At 50.8% G+C, this 21,563-nt stretch overlaps 1 protein-coding gene across 1 annotated transcript in view; it reads right to left on the reverse strand.

The window, feature by feature from the left end:
* Nucleotides 1–8,032: 8,032 nt before the first annotated feature.
* LOC143766834 (zinc finger BED domain-containing protein 6-like) overlaps nucleotides 8,033–21,563 on the reverse strand; it is a 335,599-nt gene continuing 322,068 nt past the window's right edge. Inside the window, exon 2 of the mRNA XM_077254821.1 lies at nucleotides 8,033–8,317. Within this exon, the coding sequence (XP_077110936.1) occupies nucleotides 8,199–8,317 (119 nt within the window). The 3' untranslated portion in view covers nucleotides 8,033–8,198. The remainder of the gene's footprint in view (nucleotides 8,318–21,563) is intronic.

Below are 21,563 nucleotides of genomic sequence, written 5' to 3' on the forward strand. Positions count from 1 at the left end.
GGGGCGTTGTGTGGGTCAGGGCGGCCGCAGAGGCGCAGGCAGCCAAACCATGATGCCAGAAGACGGGCAGCGCTACCAAGGGGGTTGCATCGTGTCATTACAAAGGAAAGTAACACCACCGGGACGGTTAAATGGTCACACAGAGGACACATTTTAGACGTGTTTTCAGTTCCACATGTGCGAGGAGAATACGTTTATGAGCCACCTTGCACACATGCAGCATTACCGCTGTACAAGGTGGCCTTTAAAACGTACAAACGCCTGGGGGAGGGGGGACAGGTTCCCTTCAATTTCAGTTCTTGTGTCTGCGTGGCTTTTGCAGGACACGATGCCGGCTGCACAGCAGGGGAACAGCTGGCGGTGCTGAACCCCACTGACACATTGGCTGGTGTTTTTCTCTGTGCAGCTAGCAGTACCGGGCCCCAACTGGCGGTGTTGGAGCCCGGGGTCAGCAGGAGGAGGAGATGGAGCAGAGTGTAGGCCGAAGCCTGCACTGGCGGCAGCTTTTGGGTCTGTTGTGCCTGCGTGGCAGTTGCAGGACACGTTGCCGGCTGCACAGCAGGGGAACAGCTGGTGGTGCTGAACCCCACTGACACATTGGCTGGTGTTTTTCTCTGTGCAGCTAGCACATCTGGGCCCCAACTGACGGTGTTAGAGCCCAGGGTCAGCAGGAGGAGCAGGGGGAGCGGAGTGTAGGCCGAAGCCTGCACTGGAGCAAGTTGAAAGGAAACCTTTAACCCCCCCCCCCCCAGGCGTTTGTAGCTGGAAGAGCCATCGTGTACAGCACTAATGCTGGAAAAGGTAAACTTAGCTCTTTTAATTATGGTCCTTGCAGATGCTGAACCTAACACTTATGAAATGTGTCCCCTCACAGCGTTCAACCGTCCGGTAGGTGGAACTTTCCTTTGTCATGTGACGCAGCACAGCCGTCATTTTTACCCCCTTGGCGCCGTACGCCGCCTCCTCAGCGTTGTTTGAATCTGTCCCGGAGCCTGCGCTGTTAGGTTACCCCTTGCCATGCACACATTTTGCGCTGCCCGTCTTCTGACATCATTTGCTGTCAGGCTGGCTGCGCCTGTGTGGGTGCGCTGTCCGAGATTCAGCCTCGCGGTGTCGTGTAATGTAATCCCACCGCGGGCCTGTGATCCGTGGACATGCGCAGTGCATATCCTCGCCTCTCACTCCCCTCCCTACGGCTTCTTAAGACTGTGCGGTGTCACGGCCGTGGCATGCTATTAGGGACCAGCTGACAACGAACAGTCTTTAGAAGCCGTAGGGAGGGGAGTGAGAGGCGAGGATATGCACTGCGCATGTCCACGGATCACAGGCCCGCGGTGGGATTACATTACACGACACCGCGAGGCTGAATCTCGGACAGCGCACCCACACAGGCGCAGCCAGCCTGACAGCAAATGATGTCAGAAGACGGGCAGCGCAAAATGTGTGCATGGCCAAGGGGTAACCTAACAGCGCAGGCTCCGGGACAGATTCAAACAACGCTGAGGAGGCGGCGTACGGCGCCAAGGGGGTAAAAATGACGGCTGTGCTGCGTCACATGACAAAGAAAAGTTCCACCTACCGGACGGTTGAACGCTGTGAGGGGACACATTTCATAAGTGTTAGGTTCAGCATCTGCAAGGAGCACCACGAAAAGAGGCACTTTTTCCCTTTGCATCATTACTGCTGCACAAGGTGGCTCCTTCAGTAACAAACGCCTGGGGGGGGGGGGGACAGGTTCCCTTAAATTTAACTTGTTGTGCCTGCGTGGCGGTCGCAGTACACGTTGCCGTATACACAGCAGGGGAACAGCTGGCGGTGCTGAACCCCACTAACACATTGGCGAGGTGTTTGGCTCTGTGCGTACAGCACTTCTGGACGGCAACTGGCGGTGTTGGAGCCCAGGGACAGGTGGAGGAGGAGGAGGTTGGAGGAGGTAGGAGGGATTGCCACACACACAGCAGGGGAACAGCTGACGTTACTGAACCCCAATAACAGAGGAGCGACTGTTGACTGTGCGTACAGCACTTCTGGACGGCAACTGGCGGTGTTGGAGTCCAGGGACAGGTGGAGGAGGAGGAGGTTGGAGGAGGTAGGAGGGATTGCCACACACACAGCAGGGGAACAGCTGACGTTACTGAACCCCAATAACAGAGGAGGGACTGTTGACTGTGCGTACAGCACTTCTGGACGGCAACTGGCGGTGTTGGAGTCCAGGGACAGGTGGAGGAGGAGGAGGTTGGAGGAGGTAGGAGGGATTGCCACACACACAGCAGGGGAACAGCTGACGTTACTGAACCCCAATAACAGAGGAGCGACTGTTGACTGTGCGTACAGCACTTCTGGACGGCAACTGGCGGTGTTGGAGTCCAGGGACAGGTGGAGGAGGAGGAGGTTGGAGGAGGTAGGAGGGATTGCCACACACACAGCAGGGGAACAGCTGACGTTACTGAACCCCAATAACAGAGGAGGGACTGTTGACTGTGCGTACAGCACTTCTGGACGGCAACTGGCGGTGTTGGAGTCCAGGGACAGGTGGAGGAGGAGGAGGTTGGAGGAGGTAGGAGGGATTGCCACACACACAGCAGGGGAACAGCTGACGTTACTGAACCCCAATAACAGAGGAGGGACTGTTGACTGTGCGTACAGCACTTCTGGACGGCAACTGGCGGTGTTGGAGTCCAGGGACAGGTGGAGGAGGAGGAGGTTGGAGGAGGTAGGAGGGATTGCCACACACACAGCAGGGGAACAGCTGACGTTACTGAACCCCAATAACAGAGGAGGGACTGTTGACTGTGCGTACAGCACTTCTGGACGGCAACTGGCGGTGTTGGAGTCCAGGGACAGGTGGAGGAGGAGGAGGTTGGAGGAGGTAGGAGGGATTGCCACACACACAGCAGGGGAACAGCTGACGTTACTGAACCCCAATAACAGAGGAGCGACTGTTGACTGTGCGTACAGCACTTCTGGACGGCAACTGGCGGTGTTGGAGTCCAGGGACAGGTGGAGGAGGAGGAGGTTGGAGGAGGTAGGAGGGATTGCCACACACACAGCAGGGGAACAGCTGACGTTACTGAACCCCAATAACAGAGGAGGGACTGTTGACTGTGCGTACAGCACTTCTGGACGGCAACTGGCGGTGTTGGAGTCCAGGGACAGGTGGAGGAGGAGGAGGTTGGAGGAGGTAGGAGGGATTGCCACACACACAGCAGGGGAACAGCTGACGTTACTGAACCCCAATAACAGAGGAGGGACTGTTGACTGTGCGTACAGCACTTCTGGACGGCAACTGGCGGTGTTGGAGTCCAGGGACAGGTGGAGGAGGAGGAGGTTGGAGGAGGTAGGAGGGATTGCCACACACACAGCAGGGGAACAGCTGACGTTACTGAACCCCAATAACAGAGGAGCGACTGTTGACTGTGCGTACAGCACTTCTGGACGGCAACTGGCGGTGTTGGAGTCCAGGGACAGGTGGAGGAGGAGGAGGTTGGAGGAGGTAGGAGGGATTGCCACACACACAGCAGGGGAACAGCTGACGTTACTGAACCCCAATAACAGAGGAGGGACTGTTGACTGTGCGTACAGCACTTCTGGACGGCAACTGGCGGTGTTGGAGTCCAGGGACAGGTGGAGGAGGAGGAGGTTGGAGGAGGTAGGAGGGATTGCCACACACACAGCAGGGGAACAGCTGACGTTACTGAACCCCAATAACAGAGGAGCGACTGTTGACTGTGCGTACAGCACTTCTGGACGGCAACTGGCGGTGTTGGAGTCCAGGGACAGGTGGAGGAGGAGGAGGTTGGAGGAGGTAGGAGGGATTGCCACACACACAGCAGGGGAACAGCTGACGTTACTGAACCCCAATAACAGAGGAGGGACTGTTGACTGTGCGTACAGCACTTCTGGACGGCAACTGGCGGTGTTGGAGTCCAGGGACAGGTGGAGGAGGAGGAGGTTGGAGGAGGTAGGAGGGATTGCCACACACACAGCAGGGGAACAGCTGACGTTACTGAACCCCAATAACATAGGAGGGACTGTTGACTGTGCGTACAGCACTTCTGGACGGCAACTGGCGGTGTTGGAGTCCAGGGACAGGTGGAGGAGGAGGAGGTTGGAGGAGGTAGGAGGGATTGCCACACACACAGCAGGGGAACAGCTGACGTTACTGAACCCCAATAACAGAGGAGGGACTGTTGACTGTGCGTACAGCACTTCTGGACGGCAACTGGCGGTGTTGGAGTCCAGGGACAGGTGGAGGAGGAGGAGGTTGGAGGAGGTAGGAGGGATTGCCACACACACAGCAGGGGAACAGCTGACGTTACTGAACCCCAATAACAGAGGAGCGACTGTTGACTGTGCGTACAGCACTTCTGGACGGCAACTGGCGGTGTTGGAGTCCAGGGACAGGTGGAGGAGGAGGAGGTTGGAGGAGGTAGGAGGGATTGCCACACACACAGCAGGGGAACAGCTGACGTTACTGAACCCCAATAACAGAGGAGGGACTGTTGACTGTGCGTACAGCACTTCTGGACGGCAACTGGCGGTGTTGGAGTCCAGGGACAGGTGGAGGAGGAGGAGGTTGGAGGAGGTAGGAGGGATTGCCACACACACAGCAGGGGAACAGCTGACGTTACTGAACCCCAATAACAGAGGAGGGACTGTTGACTGTGCGTACAGCACTTCTGGACGGCAACTGGCGGTGTTGGAGTCCAGGGACAGGTGGAGGAGGAGGAGGTTGGAGGAGGTAGGAGGGATTGCCACACACACAGCAGGGGAACAGCTGACGTTACTGAACCCCAATAACAGAGGAGGGACTGTTGACTGTGCGTACAGCAATTCTGGACGGCAACTGGCGGTGTTGGAGTCCAGGGACAGGTGGAGGAGGAGGAGGTTGGAGGAGGTAGGAGGGATTGCCACACACACAGCAGGGGAACAGCTGACGTTACTGAACCCCAATAATAGAGGAGGGACTGTTGACTGTGCGTACAGCACTTCTGGACGGCAACTGGCGGTGTTGGAGTCCAGGGACAGGTGGAGGAGGAGGAGGTTGGAGGAGGTAGGAGGGATTGCCACACACACAGCAGGGGAACAGCTGACGTTACTGAACCCCAATAACAGAGGAGGGACTGTTGACTGTGCGTACAGCACTTCTGGACGGCAACTGGCGGTGTTGGAGTCCAGGGACAGGTGGAGGAGGAGGAGGTTGGAGGAGGTAGGAGGGATTGCCACACACACAGCAGGGGAACAGCTGACGTTACTGAACCCCAATAACAGAGGAGCGACTGTTGACTGTGCGTACAGCACTTCTGGACGGCAACTGGCGGTGTTGGAGTCCAGGGACAGGTGGAGGAGGAGGAGGTTGGAGGAGGTAGGAGGGATTGCCACACACACAGCAGGGGAACAGCTGACGTTACTGAACCCCAATAACAGAGGAGGGACTGTTGACTGTGCGTACAGCACTTCTGGACGGCAACTGGCGGTGTTGGAGTCCAGGGACAGGTGGAGGAGGAGGAGGTTGGAGGAGGTAGGAGGGATTGCCACACACACAGCAGGGGAACAGCTGACGTTACTGAACCCCAATAACAGAGGAGGGACTGTTGACTGTGCGTACAGCACTTCTGGACGGCAACTGGCGGTGTTGGAGTCCAGGGACAGGTGGAGGAGGAGGAGGTTGGAGGAGGTAGGAGGGATTGCCACACACACAGCAGGGGAACAGCTGACGTTACTGAACCCCAATAACAGAGGAGCGACTGTTGACTGTGCGTACAGCACTTCTGGACGGCAACTGGCGGTGTTGGAGTCCAGGGACAGGTGGAGGAGGAGGAGGTTGGAGGAGGTAGGAGGGATTGCCACACACACAGCAGGGGAACAGCTGACGTTACTGAACCCCAATAACAGAGGAGGGACTGTTGACTGTGCGTACAGCACTTCTGGACGGCAACTGGCGGTGTTGGAGTCCAGGGACAGGTGGAGGAGGAGGAGGTTGGAGGAGGTAGGAGGGATTGCCACACACACAGCAGGGGAACAGCTGACGTTACTGAACCCCAATAACAGAGGAGGGACTGTTGACTGTGCGTACAGCACTTCTGGACGGCAACTGGCGGTGTTGGAGTCCAGGGACAGGTGGAGGAGGAGGAGGTTGGAGGAGGTAGGAGGGATTGCCACACACACAGCAGGGGAACAGCTGACGTTACTGAACCCCAATAACAGAGGAGGGACTGTTGACTGTGCGTACAGCACTTCTGGACGGCAACTGGCGGTGTTGGAGTCCAGGGACAGGTGGAGGAGGAGGAGGTTGGAGGAGGTAGGAGGGATTGCCACACACACAGCAGGGGAACAGCTGACGTTACTGAACCCCAATAACAGAGGAGCGACTGTTGACTGTGCGTACAGCACTTCTGGACGGCAACTGGCGGTGTTGGAGTCCAGGGACAGGTGGAGGAGGAGGAGGTTGGAGGAGGTAGGAGGGATTGCCACACACACAGCAGGGGAACAGCTGACGTTACTGAACCCCAATAACAGAGGAGGGACTGTTGACTGTGCGTACAGCACTTCTGGACGGCAACTGGCGGTGTTGGAGTCCAGGGACAGGTGGAGGAGGAGGAGGTTGGAGGAGGTAGGAGGGATTGCCACACACACAGCAGGGGAACAGCTGACGTTACTGAACCCCAATAACAGAGGAGGGACTGTTGACTGTGCGTACAGCACTTCTGGACGGCAACTGGCGGTGTTGGAGTCCAGGGACAGGTGGAGGAGGAGGAGGTTGGAGGAGGTAGGAGGGATTGCCACACACACAGCAGGGGAACAGCTGACGTTACTGAACCCCAATAACAGAGGAGCGACTGTTGACTGTGCGTACAGCACTTCTGGACGGCAACTGGCGGTGTTGGAGCCCAGGGACAGGTGGAAAAGCAGAGGAACACAATGTAGGCCGAAGCCTGAGAAAGTCGAAAGGGAACCTTTAACCCCCCCCCCAAGGCGTTTGTAGCTGAAAGAGCCAGCTTGTGCAGCACAAAAGATGCAAAAGGAAAAGGTGGCTCTTTTCATCATGCTCCTTGCAAACACAGAACTAAACACTTATAAAATGTGTCCCCTGCAACCGTAAAACCGTCCCGGAGGTGGGACTTTCCTTCGTAATGTGACGCAGCACAGCCGTCATTCCTACCCCCCCGGCGCCGCGCACCGGCTCCTCAGCGTTGTTTTATTCCGTCCCGGAGCCTGCGCTGTTATGTTATCCCGTGGCCAGGCACACTTAGCGCTGCCCGTCTTCTGGCATCATTTGGTGTCAGGATGGCTGCGCCTGTGCGGCCGCGCTGGCCGAGAGCCCGCCTCGCAGTGTCTTCTGATTTAATCCCACTGGGGGCCTGGGATCCATGGACATGCGCAGTGCATATCCTCGCCTCTCACTCCTCTCCCTACGGCTTCTTAAGACTGTGCGGTGTCACGGCCGTGGCATGCTATTAGGGACCAGCTGACACCGAACAGTCTGAAGAAGCCATAGGGAGATGAGTGAGAGGTGGAGGTTCAGATATGCACTGCGCATGTCCATGGATCTCAGGCCCCCAGTGGGATTAAATCAGAAGACACTGCGAGGCGGGCTCTCTGCCAGCGCGGCCGCACAGGCGCAGCCATCCTGACACCAAATGATGCCAGAAGACGGGCAGCGCTAAGTGTGCCTGGCCACGGGATAACATAACAGCGCAGGCTCCGGGACGGAATAAAACAACGCTGAGGAGCCGGTGCGCGGCGCCGGGGGGGTAGGAATGACGGCTGTGCTGCGTCACATTACGAAGGAAAGTCCCACCTCCGGGACGGTTTTACGGTATCAGTGGACACATTTTATAAGTGTTAAGTTCTGCGTGTGCAAGGAGCTAAACAAAAAAAGCTACCTTTTCCTTGTGCAGCATTACTGCTGCACAAGGTGGCTCTTTCAGTAACTAACGCCTTGGGGGGGGGGGGACAGATTCCCTTACATTTCAGTTGTTGTGTCAGCGTGGCGGTCGCATGACACATTGCCGGCTACACAGCTGGGGATCAGCTGACGTTACTGAAACCCAATAACACTGGGTCGTATGTTTTGACTGTGCAGACGGCACTTCTGAGCCTCAACTGGCGGTGTTGGAGCCCAGGAATTTAAGTTCAGGTGGTAGAAAGATGAACACAACAGGAGACCTGGATAACGTATACAGTGACCTAATTATTTAATCAGGAGGAGGAGTGGCAAATTCCTGCGAGATCCAGGCCTTGTTCATTTTCAGGAAAGTAAGCCGGTCAACGTTATCGGAGGATAGTCGCATGCGACGGTCAGTTAGTACACCACCTGCAGCACTAAAGACACGTTCCGATAATACACTGGCCGCAGGGCAAGACAGCACCTCCAATGCATACTGGCTTAGCTCTGGCCATGTATCCAGCTTTGAGACCCAAAACTTGAAAGGGGAAGAGCCGTCTGGGAGTACAGCAAGAGGGCAAGACATGTAGTCTGTCACCATCTGACGGAACCGTTGCCTCCTGCTGACTGGAGCCGTCTGTGATGGTGTAGACTTTTGTGGGGGGCACAGAAAACTGTGCCACAGTTGGGCCATACTGGTCTTGCCTTGGGCAGAGGCACTGCTTCTGCTCCCTCTTTGTGCAGAGCCTCCACCACTGCCTGGACGCACTGAGCTGCTTTGGAATGCACTAGCAGCACTTCTCTCAGTTGGAATGGAGAAGATGATGGAATTGACCAGTGTGTCTTGGTACTCCCGCATTTTTCGCTCCCGGTTCAACGGTGTGATGAGGCTTTCTACGTTGTCCCGGTAGCGAGGATCGAGGAGGGTGAACACCCAATAATCAGACATGTTGAGAATGTGGGCGATGCGGCGGTCGTTTCTCAGGCACTGCAGCATGTAATCCACCATGTGCTGCAGACTGCCAACTGCCCAAGAAATGCTGTCCCCTGCTGGAGGCGTGATCTCTGCCTGCTCGTCATCACCCCACCCTCGCTGTACACACTGAGTACTGGACAATTCGGTAACTCCCTCCTCTGGACGGATGTCTTCCTCCTCCATTGACTCCTCCTCATCCTCCTCACAAACTGTCCCCTGCCTACGCGTTTGTGAGGAACCACGTGGCGCTGACTGTCCAGAAGATGATGGAAATGGTGAATCCTCATCCTCCACCTCTTCCACAACATCATCCCTTAGCGCTTGCAGTGATTTTTCAAGCAGGCAGATAAGGGGGACAGTCATGCTGACTAGTGCATCATCTGCACTCGCCATCCGCGTGGAATAATCAAAGGGACGCAAAACCTGGCAGACGTCATTCATAGTGGCCCACTCTGTGGTTGTGAAGTCTGTACGGCGCTGACTGCGACTTTTTTGCGCCTGAAGCAGCTGGTACTCCATTACAGCTTGCTGCTGCTCACACAACCGCTCCAACATATGTAACGTGGAATTCCACCTGGTAGGTAGGTCACAAATGATGCGATGTTCCGGCAGGCGGTGTCGGCGCTGCAGAGCCGCAATGCGCGCTTTTGCCGTGCTGGAACGCCGCAAGTGAGCACACTCTAGGCGGACCTTGTGCAGCAGTGCATCAAGATCCGGATAGTCCCTCAAAAAGCTCTGCACGACCAAATTGAGCACATGTGCCAGACATGGGATGTGAGTGAGGTTGCCGAGGCCCAGAGCTGCCACCAGATTTCGGCCATTATCACACACTACCATGCCTGGCTGGAGATTCGCTGGCACAAACCACACATCGCTCTCCTGCTTGATGGCATTCCAGAGCTCCTGCGCTGTGTGGCTACGATTCCCCAAAAAAATTAATTTCAAGACGGCCTGTTGACGTTTGGCCACGGCTGTGCTCATGTCGGTCGTAACAGGTACACGTTCATCACGGGTCCATGTGGAGGTGGACTGTGACGGCTCCTGCAGCGATGATTCTGAGGAACTGGTGTAAGAGGAGGAGTCAATGCGTACAGAATGGATTCCTGCAATCCTTGGAGTGGGCAGGACACGTCCTGCGCCACTCGCACGGTCTGTACCTGGCTCAACGACATTAACCCAATGGGCAGTGAGGGAAAGGTATCGCCCCTGTCCATGTTGACTGGTCCACGCATCGGTGGTGAGGTGGACCTTGCTACTGACGGCGTTCAGTAGCGCGTGTTTTATGTGTCCCTCCACATGCTTGTGCAGGGCAGGGACGGCTTGCCTGCTGAAGTAAAAGCGGCTGGGCACATTGTACTGTGGGACTGCCAATGACATCAAGTCACGGAAGCTGTCAGTCTCCACCAGCCTGAATGACAGCATTTCCAGTGACAGCAGTTTGGCAATGCCTGCAGTCAGAGCCTGTGCTCGTGGGTGGTTTGACGAGAAAGGCCGCCTTTTCTCCCATGCCTGTACTACCGATGGCTGTAGACTGGGCTGGGAGTGTGTGGATGACTGGGAAAGTGGTGCTGCGGGTGGAATTACAGCGGGTCTCTGGACAACAGGGCCAGAGGTTCTTCCACGGCGATCCTGGGAGGAAGCCGAACCAGCTGCGTGTGAGCTAGAGGAAGAGGCAACACGAGCTGAAGAGGTGGTAGCTGCCGCTGTTGGTTGGCCTACCTCTTCAGTGTGTTTTTCTAACTCCGCCGGGTGCCTGTTGCGCACATGTTTCCACATGTTGGAGGTATTGAGGTTGCTGACATTTTTCCCTCTTTTGACTTTTTGATGACACACGTTGCATCTGACATAGCAAATGTCATCTGCAACTGTGTCAAAAAAGGACCAGGCACTGCAAGTCTTGGGAGCGCCCTTTTTGGCTTTTGGAAGAGACATGCTCCTAACGGGTGCCAAAGCGGAGGCTGCAGGATCCGCAGTCTTCCCCCTCCCTCTCCCTCTTTGGGCCGTACGGGGAATCTCTTCCTCAGAGCTGCTCCCACCACCTTCCTGTCCCTCACGCCAAGATGGGTCGAGGACCTCATCATCTACACTACCCTCTGCCCCCAACTGCTCCTCCTGGGTAGTCTCAGCAGCAGAGCATGCACCAGTAAGTGGCACCTGAGTGTCATCATCAGCTGATGCGGCCTGCGATGTGGTGACCGGAGCCACTGGCCCACCCGCCTCTTCAGAGGAAGACAGAAAAAGCTGTTGGGCATCACTGCACCCTGCCTCTTCTTCCATTTCTCCAATGCTGCTTGGCTGGCCCCCTGTTTCCAAGCCAAGAGATTCAGAGAACAGAAGTAGAGACGGCTCCTGTCCTGGGCTCTCTGTCTGCCTGGGCAATTTGGCAGGTGGTGAAGAGACAGATGGCTGCTCTCCAGTGCTCTGTGTCTGAGAGGATGTGGCACTAATGGAAGTTGATGCATTAGCTGCCATCCATCCGACAACAGCTTCAATTTGTTCTTGACGCAGCAGCGGTGTACGGCGCTCTGACACAAAGCTGCGCATGAACGACTGTTGCCTGGTGAAAGTGGGTGCTGATGAGTCACCGGTGCCCGCAGCAGGCACAGAATCCCCACGTCCCCTCCCTGCTCCGCGCCCACGCCCACGCCCACGTGCCTTACTCACTGCCTTCTTCATCTTGGTTGACTGATAAAGATAAGCAGAAAAGTACTAACGGATTTGTGTGCTTATTCCTGAGCAACTCCTCCTAACAGGTATAAGAAACACTAATTTTCTAAAGTGTGGAATAGACTTTAATATGAGCTAATGTGGCCTACACAAATGTAAAGTGGTGTAACTGGTGTGTTTGGTGAACTTTATTATTTATTTCTTTTTTGGGGGCTGAACTGACAACAGATAGAGCTGCAGTCACACAGAGACCGTGCAGACAGACGTAAACGGCGCTGCAAGGCCCAAATACCCTCCTCTACTTTATCCTATGTAGTGTTTTTCCACAAATTAGCTGGAGACGGGTGGAAAGACACTAATAGGATTTTTTAAAATTAATTAGCAGCAGACTACACTACTTGAAAAAAAATGAAAATTGATTTGGCGGTATGACGCAGTGAAGAACCCTGAGCTGGAGACAACCAGGCTACGGCTGCTCACAGACTACAGGGCGAGCTGCAGTCACACGGAGACCGTGCAGACAGCCGTAAACGGCGCTGCAAGGCCCAAAAACCCTCCTCTACTTTATCCTATGTAGTGTTTTTCCACAAATTAGCTGGAGACGGGTGGAAGGACACTAATAGGATTTTTTTAAATTAATTAGCAGCAGACTACACTACTTGAAAAAAAATGAAAATTGATTTGGCGGTATGACGCAGTGAACAACCCTGAGCTGGAGACAACCAGGCTACGGCTGCTCACAGACTACAGGGCGAGCTGCAGTCACACGGAGACCGTGCAGACAGCCGTAAACGGCGCTGCAAGGCCCAAAAACCCTCCTCTACTTTATCCTATGTAGTGTTTTTCCACAAATTAGCTGGAGACGGGTGGAAAGACACTAATAGGATTTTTTTAAATTAATTAGCAGCAGACTACACTACTTGAAAAAAAATTAAAATTGATTTGGAGGTATGACGCAGTGAACAACCCTGAGCTGGAGACAACCAGGCTATGGCTGCTCACAGACTACAGGGCGAGCTGCAGTCACACGGAGACCGTGCAGACAGCCGTAAACGGCGCTGCAAGGCCCAAAAACCCTCCTCTACTTTATCCTATGTAGTGTTTTTCCACAAATTAGCTGGAGACGGGTGGAAAGACACTAATAGGATTTTTTTGAATAAATGAGCAGCAGACTACACTACTTGAAAAAAAAAAAAATAAATAAGAACAGTATGAGGCAATGAACCACCCTCCCTGAACTGAATACAACCAGCTATGGATGGCCTATGTGGCTGCACTCAGACTAGAGAGTGGGCTGCACTCACACACACACACACACAGACCTTGCAGATCGCTGTGAAAACAGCGCTACAAGGCAAAAGCAAGGTGAATAGTAGGTGAACACAGCGGTTGCTAAATTAGCCTTTGGAAAGCACAAAGAAGCAAATCGCTATCTCTAAACTGTCCCTCAGTCAGCAAACAGCGTCCTGTCACTAACTGAATTCACAGCAGAGTGATCGCAAAATGGCGCCAGCGAATTTTAAACTGCAGCATGACATCATTTCAGCAGCCAATCACAGCCTTGCCAGTAGTTTCATGCCCTCCATGCTAAACAGGATGTGCCCACACTTGGAATCATTCTCATTGGCTGAATTTCGGAATTTTGAATCTGGGAACTTCCGATTCCGGTATCCGATACGCGGCAAGTATCGGAATCCCGGTATCGGAATTCCGATACCGCAAGTATCGGCCGATACCCGATACTTGCGGTATCGGAATGCTCAACACTAGCGATGACGATTACTGGTTGGCCTGCATCCTTGACCCTCGCTATAAAGGCAAATTGCAAAATATTATGCCACATGAGAACCTCGAACAAATATTAGCAACCAAACAAGCTACTCTTGTAGACCGTTTGATTCAGGCATTCCCAGCACACAGCGCCGGTGATGGTTCTCACACAAGCTGCAGGGGGCTACAGGGCAGAGGTGTTAGAGGTGCACAGATCAGAAGTGGCGTTGGACAGAGGGGTTTTCTGACCAGGTTGTGGAGTGATTTCGCAATGACCGCAGACAGGACAGGTACTGCAGCATCTATTCAAAGTGACAGGAGACAACATTTGTCCAGTATGGTTACTAACTATTTTTCATCCCTTATAGATGTTCTCCCTCAACCGTCATTCCCATTTGATTACTGGGCATCCAAATTAGACACCTGGCCTGAATTGGCAGAATATGCATTGCAGGAGCTTGCTTGCCCAGCAGCTAGTGTGCTATCAGAAAGAGTATTCAGTGCTGCTGGTTCAATATTAACCGAAAAAAGGACTCGTCTGGCTACACAAAATGTGGATGATCTCACCTTCATTAAAATGAACCACTCCTGGATTTCAAATTATTTTGCCCCACCTTTCCCGGCTGACACCTAGCTTTCCTATAAAAAGATCTTGCTTGTGGACTGGTCTTACTGAGTGTTCCAATCTCTTAATTTGCAGCAGCTGTTTGTACAGCATACGACATGTTTACACCTCCCTCAATGGGAAAATTCCCCCCACGGGGCCGTGGTCTCGCCACTTGGCGCAAGCACCCGTTACAGTGCTGTTTGTCTGAAGAGGTGGGTGTGCCCGCTTTTGGTCGACGGCACTGCCACTGGGTCCCTCATAGTACAATGAAGTGTCTCTGGCGGTGGTGGTGCGCACCCAACGTCAGACACACCGTTGTAACATGAGGGGCCCTGGGACGGTACCGCCGGCCACAAGAGAGTTCCCCCCCCCCCAGCTCAAACTGTGCTCTACCACGTGCAAAATTATCTCGCACAGCTCCACCAATGTTTAGTCTATGTGCTGACATCATTCAATGCCTGGCACTGACAATACCAATTTGTTGACATCTATGATGCTAGTTAAAGTAGTCTGGGTCAGTGTCCTATATTGACACCAGTAAATACTTACTGCCAAATTACTTTGTCAGAAACTCAGCAGATGAGCCCACCCCTGTACCTAAGTATGCCACACTTTTTTTTTTTGCTGTTTTGCGAGACATTAACATCTATTTTTTTTTGTGAGTACTAACTGTGTCAGACACTCCTTGCAATCCTCCTCCGCTGACCACAATGCTGCGTGTGTATCCATGTAACCGATTTAAAACTGCCTTTAGCCTATTTTTTGTTATTTTAGGCCTTCGTTAGCCTGTCTGCGGTCCCTTCTTGCAATACCCCTCCACTGACCACAATGCTGCCTGTGTATCCATGTAAACCTATTTAAAACTGCCATGAGCCTATTTTTTGTTATTTTAGGCCTTCGTTAGCCTGTCTGCGGTCCCTCTTTGCAATACTCCTCCACTGACCACAATGCTGCCTGTGTATCCATGTAACCTATTTAAAACTGCCATGAGCCTATTTTTTGTTATTTTAGGCCTTCGTTAGCCTGTCTGCGGTCCCTCCTTGCAATCCTCCTCCGCTGACCACACCAATGCTGGCCGTGTACCCCTGGAACCTATTTAAAAGTTCATAGAGCCTATTTATATATTTTATTTAATATTAATAAAGCCATGATGGACTACGCTGTACCACGCTACAAGCTAACCAGTCGACACTTCTTTTGCGAGAAAAGCCATCCCAACCCTCCACCAGCATGTAAAAGACCGCATTGTCCATGCACTCTGGCAATCTGTGAGTACAAAGGTGCACCTGACAACAGATGCATGGACCTGTAGGCATGGCCACAGAAGGTTACGTGTCCATTACGGCGCAATGGGTTAATGTGGTGGATGCATGGTCCACAGGGGACAGCCTACTAAGTCTGTCTGCAGTCCCTAATTCAAATTGTCCTCCACTGTCTAAATCTGAGCTTCAACCTTCTGCCTCTCCTTAAGTGTTTTTTGTTTAAAAAATTGGTGTTTGGGGCCTAATACCTCTGTTTGCCGCTCACTGGTGTTCTCCTCAACTGAATAAATCTGAGCTTTAACCTTCTGGCTCTCATTAAGTGCAGTTTTTAAAAAAATTGGTGGTTAGGGCCTACTAACGGTGTCTGCCGCTCCCTGGTGTTTGTCCTCAACTGTATAAAGCTGAGCTTCAACCTTTTGGCTCTCATTAAGTGCTGTTTTTTTAAAAATTGGTGGTTAGGGCCTACTAACGGTGCCTGCCGCTCCCTGGTGTTTGTCCTCAACTGTATAAAGCTGAGCTTCAACCTTCTGGCTTTCGGTCTATAGTGTCAGATATTAAACAGCATTTGGCCTTCAACTTTGGTTGCGGCCTACTAACGGTGTCAGCCGCTCCCTGGTGTTTGTCCTCAACTGTATAAAGCTGAGCTTCAACCTTCTGGCTCTCCTTAAGTGCTGTTTTTTTAAAAATTGGTGGTTAGGGCCTACTAACGGTGTCTGCCGCTCCCTGGTGTTTGTCCTCAACTGTATAAAGCTGAGCTTCAACCTTTTGGCTCTCATTAAGTGCTGTTTTTTTAAAAATTGGTGGTTAGGGCCTACTAACGGTGCCTGCCGCTCCCTGGTGTTTGTCCTCAACTGTATAAAGCTGAGCTTCAACCTTCTGGCTTTCGGTCTATAGTGTCAGATATTAACCCCTTCACCCCCAAGGGTGGTTTGCACGTTAATGACCGGGCCAATTTTTACAATTCTGACCACTGTCCCTTTATGAGGTTATAACTCTGGAACGCTTCAACGGATCTTGGCGATTCTGACATTGTTTTCTCGTGACATATTGTACTTCATGATAGTGGTAAAATTTCTTTGATATTACCTGTGTTTATTTGCAGAAAAAATGGAAATTTGGCGAAAATTTAGAAAATTTTGCAATTTTCCAACTTTGAATTTTTATGCCCTTAAATCACAGAGATATGTCATGCAAAATACTTAATAAGTAACATTTCCCACATGCCTACTTTACATCAGCACAATTTTGGAACCAAATTTTTTTTTTGTTAGGGAGTTATAAGGGTTAAAAGTTGACCAGCAATTTCTCATTTTTACAACACCATTTTTTTTTAGGGACCACATCTCATTTGAAGTCATTTTGAGGGGTCTATATGATAGAAAATACCCATGTGTGACACCATTCTAAAAACTGCACCCCTCAAGGTGCTCAAAACCATATTCAAGAAGTTTATTAACCCTTCTCGTGCTTCACAGGAATTTTTGGAATGTTTAAATAAAAATGAACATTTAACTTTTTTTCACAAAAAATTTACTTCAGCTCCAATTTGTTTTATTTTACCAAGGGTAACAGGAGAAAATGGACCCCAAAATTTGTTGTACAATTTGTCCTGAGTACGCCGATACCCCATATGTGGGGGTAAACCACTGTTTGGGCGCATGACAGAGCTCGGAAGCGAAGGAGCGCCATTTGACTTTTCAATGCAAAATTGACTGGAATTGAGATGGGACGCCATGTTGCGTTTGGGGAGCCCCTGATGTGCCTAAACATTGAAACCTCCCACAAGTGATACCATTTTGGAAAGTAGACCCCATAAGGAACTTATCTAGAGGTGTGGTGAGCACTTTGACCCACCAAGTACTTCACAGAAGTTTATAATGCAGAACCGTAAAAATAAAAAATCATATTTTTCACAAAAATTATTTTTCGCCCCAATTTTTTATTTTCCCAAGGGTAAGAGAAGAAATTGGACCCCAAAAGTTGTTGTACAATTTGTCCTGAGTACGCTGATACCCCATATGTGGCGATAAACCACTGTTTGGGCGCATGGGAGAGCTCGGAAGGGAAGTAGCACCGTTTGACTTTTCAATGCAAAATTGACTGGAATTGAGATGGGACGCCATGTTGCGTTTGGGGAGCCCCTGATGTGCCTAAACATTGAAACCCCCCACAAGTGACACCATTTTGGAAAGTAGACCCCCTAAGGAACTTATCTAGAGGTGTGGTGAGCACTTTGACCCACCAAGTACTTCACAGAAGTTTATAATGCAGAACCGTAAAAATAAAAAATCATATTTTTTCACAAAAATTATTTTTCGCCCCCAATTTTTTATTTTCCCAAGGGTAAGAGAAGAAATTGGACCCCAACAGTTGTTGCACAATTTGTCCTGAGTACGCTGATACCCCATATGTGGCGATAAACCACTGTTTGGGCGCATGGGAGAGCTCGGAAGGGAAGTAGCACCGTTTGACTTTTCAATGCAAAATTGACAGGAATTGAGATGGGACACCATGTTGCGTTTGGAGAGCCACTGATGTGCCTAAACATTGAAACCCCCCACAAGTGACACCATTTTGGAAAGTAGACCCCCTAAGGAACTTATCTAGATGTGTATTGAGTGCTTTGACCCACCAAGGGCTTCACAGAAGTTAATAATGCAGAGCCGTAAAAATAAAACAAAAATTTTTTCCCACAAAAATTATTTTTTTAGCCCCCAGTTTTGTATTTTCCCGAGGGTAGCAGGAGAAATTGGACCCCAAAATCTGTTGTCCAAGTTGTCCTGAATGCGATGATATACCATATGTGGGGAGAACCACTGTTTGGGCGCATGGGAGGGCTTGGAAAGGAAGGAGCGCCATTTGGAATGCAGACTTAGATGGAATGGTCTGCAGGCGTCACATTGCGTTTGCAGAGCCCCTAATGTACCTAAACAGTAGAAACCCCCCACAAGTGACACCATGTTGGAAAGTAGACCCCCTAAGGAACTTATCTAGATGTGTGATGAGCGCTTTGACCCACCAATGGCTTCACAGAAGTTTATAATGCAGAGCCGTAAAAATAAAACAAAAATTTTTTCCCACAAAAATTATTTTTCAGCCCCCAGTTTTGTATTTTTCCGAGGGTAACAAGAGAAATTGGACCCCAAAAGTTGTTGTCCAATTTGTCCTGAGTGCGCTGATATCCCATATGTGGGGGGAAACCACCGTTTGGACGCATGGAAGGGCTCGGAAGTGAAGGAGCGCCATTTGGAATGCAGACTTAGATGGAATGGTCTGCAGGCGTCACATTGCGTTTGCAGAGCCCCTAATGTACTTAAACAGTAGAAATCCCCCACAAGTGACACCATGTTGGAAAGTAGACCCCCTAAGGAACTTATCTAGATGTGTGGTGAGCGCTTTGACCCACCAAGGGCTTCACAGAAGTTTATAATGCAGAGCCGTAAAAATAAAACAAAATTTTTTTCCTACAAAAATTATATTTCAGCCCCCAGTTTTGTATTTTCCCGAGGGTAACAGGAGAAATTGGACCCTAAAAGTTGTTGTCCAATTTGTCCTGAGTGCGCTGATACCCCATATGTGGGGGGAACCACCGTTTGGATGCATGGGAGGGCTCGGAAGGGAAGGAGCGCCATTTGGAATGCAGACTTAGATGGAATGGTCTGCAGGCGTCACATTGCGTTTGCAGAGCCCCTAATGTACCTAAACAGTAGAAGCCCCGCACAAGTGACCCCATTTTGGAAACTAGACCCCCCAAGGAACTTATCTAGATGTGTTGTAAGAACTTTGAACCCCCAAGTGTTTCACTACAGTTTATAACGCAGAGCCGTGAAAATAAAAAATCCTTTTTTTTCCCACAAAAATTATTTTTTAGCCCCCAGTTTTGTATTTTCCTAGGGGTAACAGGAGAAATTGGACCCCAAAGGTTGTTGTCCTATTTGTCCTGAGTACGCTGATACCCCATATGTTGGGGTAAACCCCTGTTTGGGCACACGGGAGAGCTCGGAACGGAAGGAGCACTGTTTTACTTTTTCAACGCAGAATTGGCTGGAATTGAGATCGGACGCCATGTCGCGTTTGGAGAGCCCCTGATGTGCCGAAACAGTGGAAACCCCCCAATTATAACTGAAACCCTAATCCAAACACACCCCTAACCCTAATCCCAACAGTAACCCTAACCACACCTCTAACCCTGACACACCCCTAACCCTAATCCCAACCCTATTCCCAACCGTAAATGTAATCTAAACCCTAACCGTAACTTTAGCCCCAACCCTAACCCTAACTTTAGCCCCAACCCTAACTGTAGCCTTAACCCTAGCCCCAACCCTAGCCCTAACCCTAGCCCTAATGGGAAAATGGAAATAAATACTTTTTTTTTATTTTTCCCTAACTAAGGGGGTGATGAAGGGGGGTTTGATTTACTTTTATAGCGGGTTTTTTAGCGGATTTTTATGATTGGCAGCCGTCACACACTGAAAGACGCTTTTTATTGCAAAAAATATTTTTTGCGTTACCACATTTTGAGAGCTATAAATTTTCCATATTTTGGTCCACAGAGTCATGTGAGGTCTTGTTTTTTGCGGGACGAGTTGACGTTTTTATTGGTAACATTTTTGGGCACGTCACATTTTTTGATCGCTTTTTATTCCGATTTTTGTGAGGCAGAATGACCAAAAACCAGCTATTCATGAATTTCTTTTGGGGGAGGCGTTTATACCGTTCAGCGTTTGGTAAAATTGATAAAGCAGTTTTATTCTTCGGGTCAGTACGATTACAGCGATATCTCATTTATATTATTTTTTTTATGTTTTGGCGCTTTTATACGATAAAAACTATTTTATGGAAAAAATAATTATTTTTGCATCGCTTTATTCTCAGGACTATAACTTTTTTATTTTTCTGCTGATGATGCTGTATGGTGGCTCGTTATTTGCGGGACAAGATGACGTTTTCAGCGGTACCATGGTTATTTATATCTGTCTTTTTGATCGCGTGTTATTCCACTTTTTGTTCGGCGGTATGATAATAAAGCGTTGTTTTTTGCCTCGTTTTTTTTTTTTTTTTCTTACGGTGTTTACTGAAGGGGTTAACGAGTGGGCCAGTTTTATAGGTCGGGTCGTTACGGACGCGGCGATACTAAATATGTGTACTTTTATTGTTTTGTTTTTTTTATATTTAGGTAAAGAAATGTATTTATGGGAATAATATTTTTTTTTTTTTTCATTATTTTGGAATATTTTTTTTTATTTTTTTTTACACATTTGGAAATTTTTTTTTTTACTTTTTTACTTTGCCCCAGGGGGGGACAATACAGATCGGTGATCTGCCAGTTTGCATAGCACTCTGACAGCTCACCGATCTGATTGAAGTGCAGGCTGCTTCACAGTGCCTGCTCTGAGCAGGCTTCTGTGAAGCCACCTCCCTCCCTGCAGGACCCGGATCCGCGGCCATCTTGGATCCGGGTCTGGAGCAGGCAGGGAGGGAGGTAAGACCCTCGCAGCAGCGCGATCACATCGCGTTGCTGCGGGGGGCTCAGGGAAGCCCGCAGGGAGCCCTCTCCCTGCGCGATGCTTCCCTGCATCGCCGGCACATCGCGATCATGTTTGATCGCGGTGTGCCGGGGGTTAATGTGCCGGGGGCGGTCCGTGACCGCTCCTGGCACATAGTGCCGGATGTCAGCTGCGATATGCAGCTGACACCCGGCCGCGATCGGCCGCGCTCCCCCCGTGAGCGCGGCCGATCGGCTATGACGTACTATCCCGTCAAGGGTCAGATAGGCCCAGGTCACCTCGACGGGATAGTACGTCAAAGGTCACAGAGGGGTTAAACAGCATTTGGCCTTCAACTTTGGTTGCGGCCTACTAACGGTGTCAGCCGCTCCCTGGTGTTTGTCCTCAACTGTATAAAGCTGAGCTTCAACCTTCTGGCTCTCCTTAAGTGCTGTTTTTTTAAAAATTGGTGGTTAGGGCCTACTAACGGTGTCTGCCGCTCCCTGGTGTTTGTCCTCAACTGTATAAAGCTGAGCTTCAGTCTTTAGGCTTTTGGCCTATAGTAGCAGATATTAAACTGCATTTGGCCTACTAGTGTGGTTGGGCCCTTAAAACAGTGTCTGCTGCTCCTGGGTTTGCTACTCCACTGAACAAAGCAATGCCGCCTGTTTAGTCCTGTTACCAATTTTGAACTGCATTTAGCCTACTTTATTCCTTGGCCCTATATCTGTGTTTCCCCCTCATCCTGCCCATTGCCCAGCCACTGCTAGATGAGTCTGCTGGTACATTGACCTAGACCACTACATTCCCGTTGCACTCTACACAGCCAGAATCTGACCCTGCTGAAAGTAAGGTTCCCCTTCCCGCATGTTATACAACCTTACACAGGGACAAAGAGGAAGGT

The sequence above is a fragment of the Ranitomeya variabilis genome, chromosome 1 (genome assembly GCF_051348905.1).
Source record: "Ranitomeya variabilis isolate aRanVar5 chromosome 1, aRanVar5.hap1, whole genome shotgun sequence".
In the NCBI taxonomy this organism is placed as follows: domain Eukaryota; kingdom Metazoa; phylum Chordata; class Amphibia; order Anura; family Dendrobatidae; genus Ranitomeya; species Ranitomeya variabilis.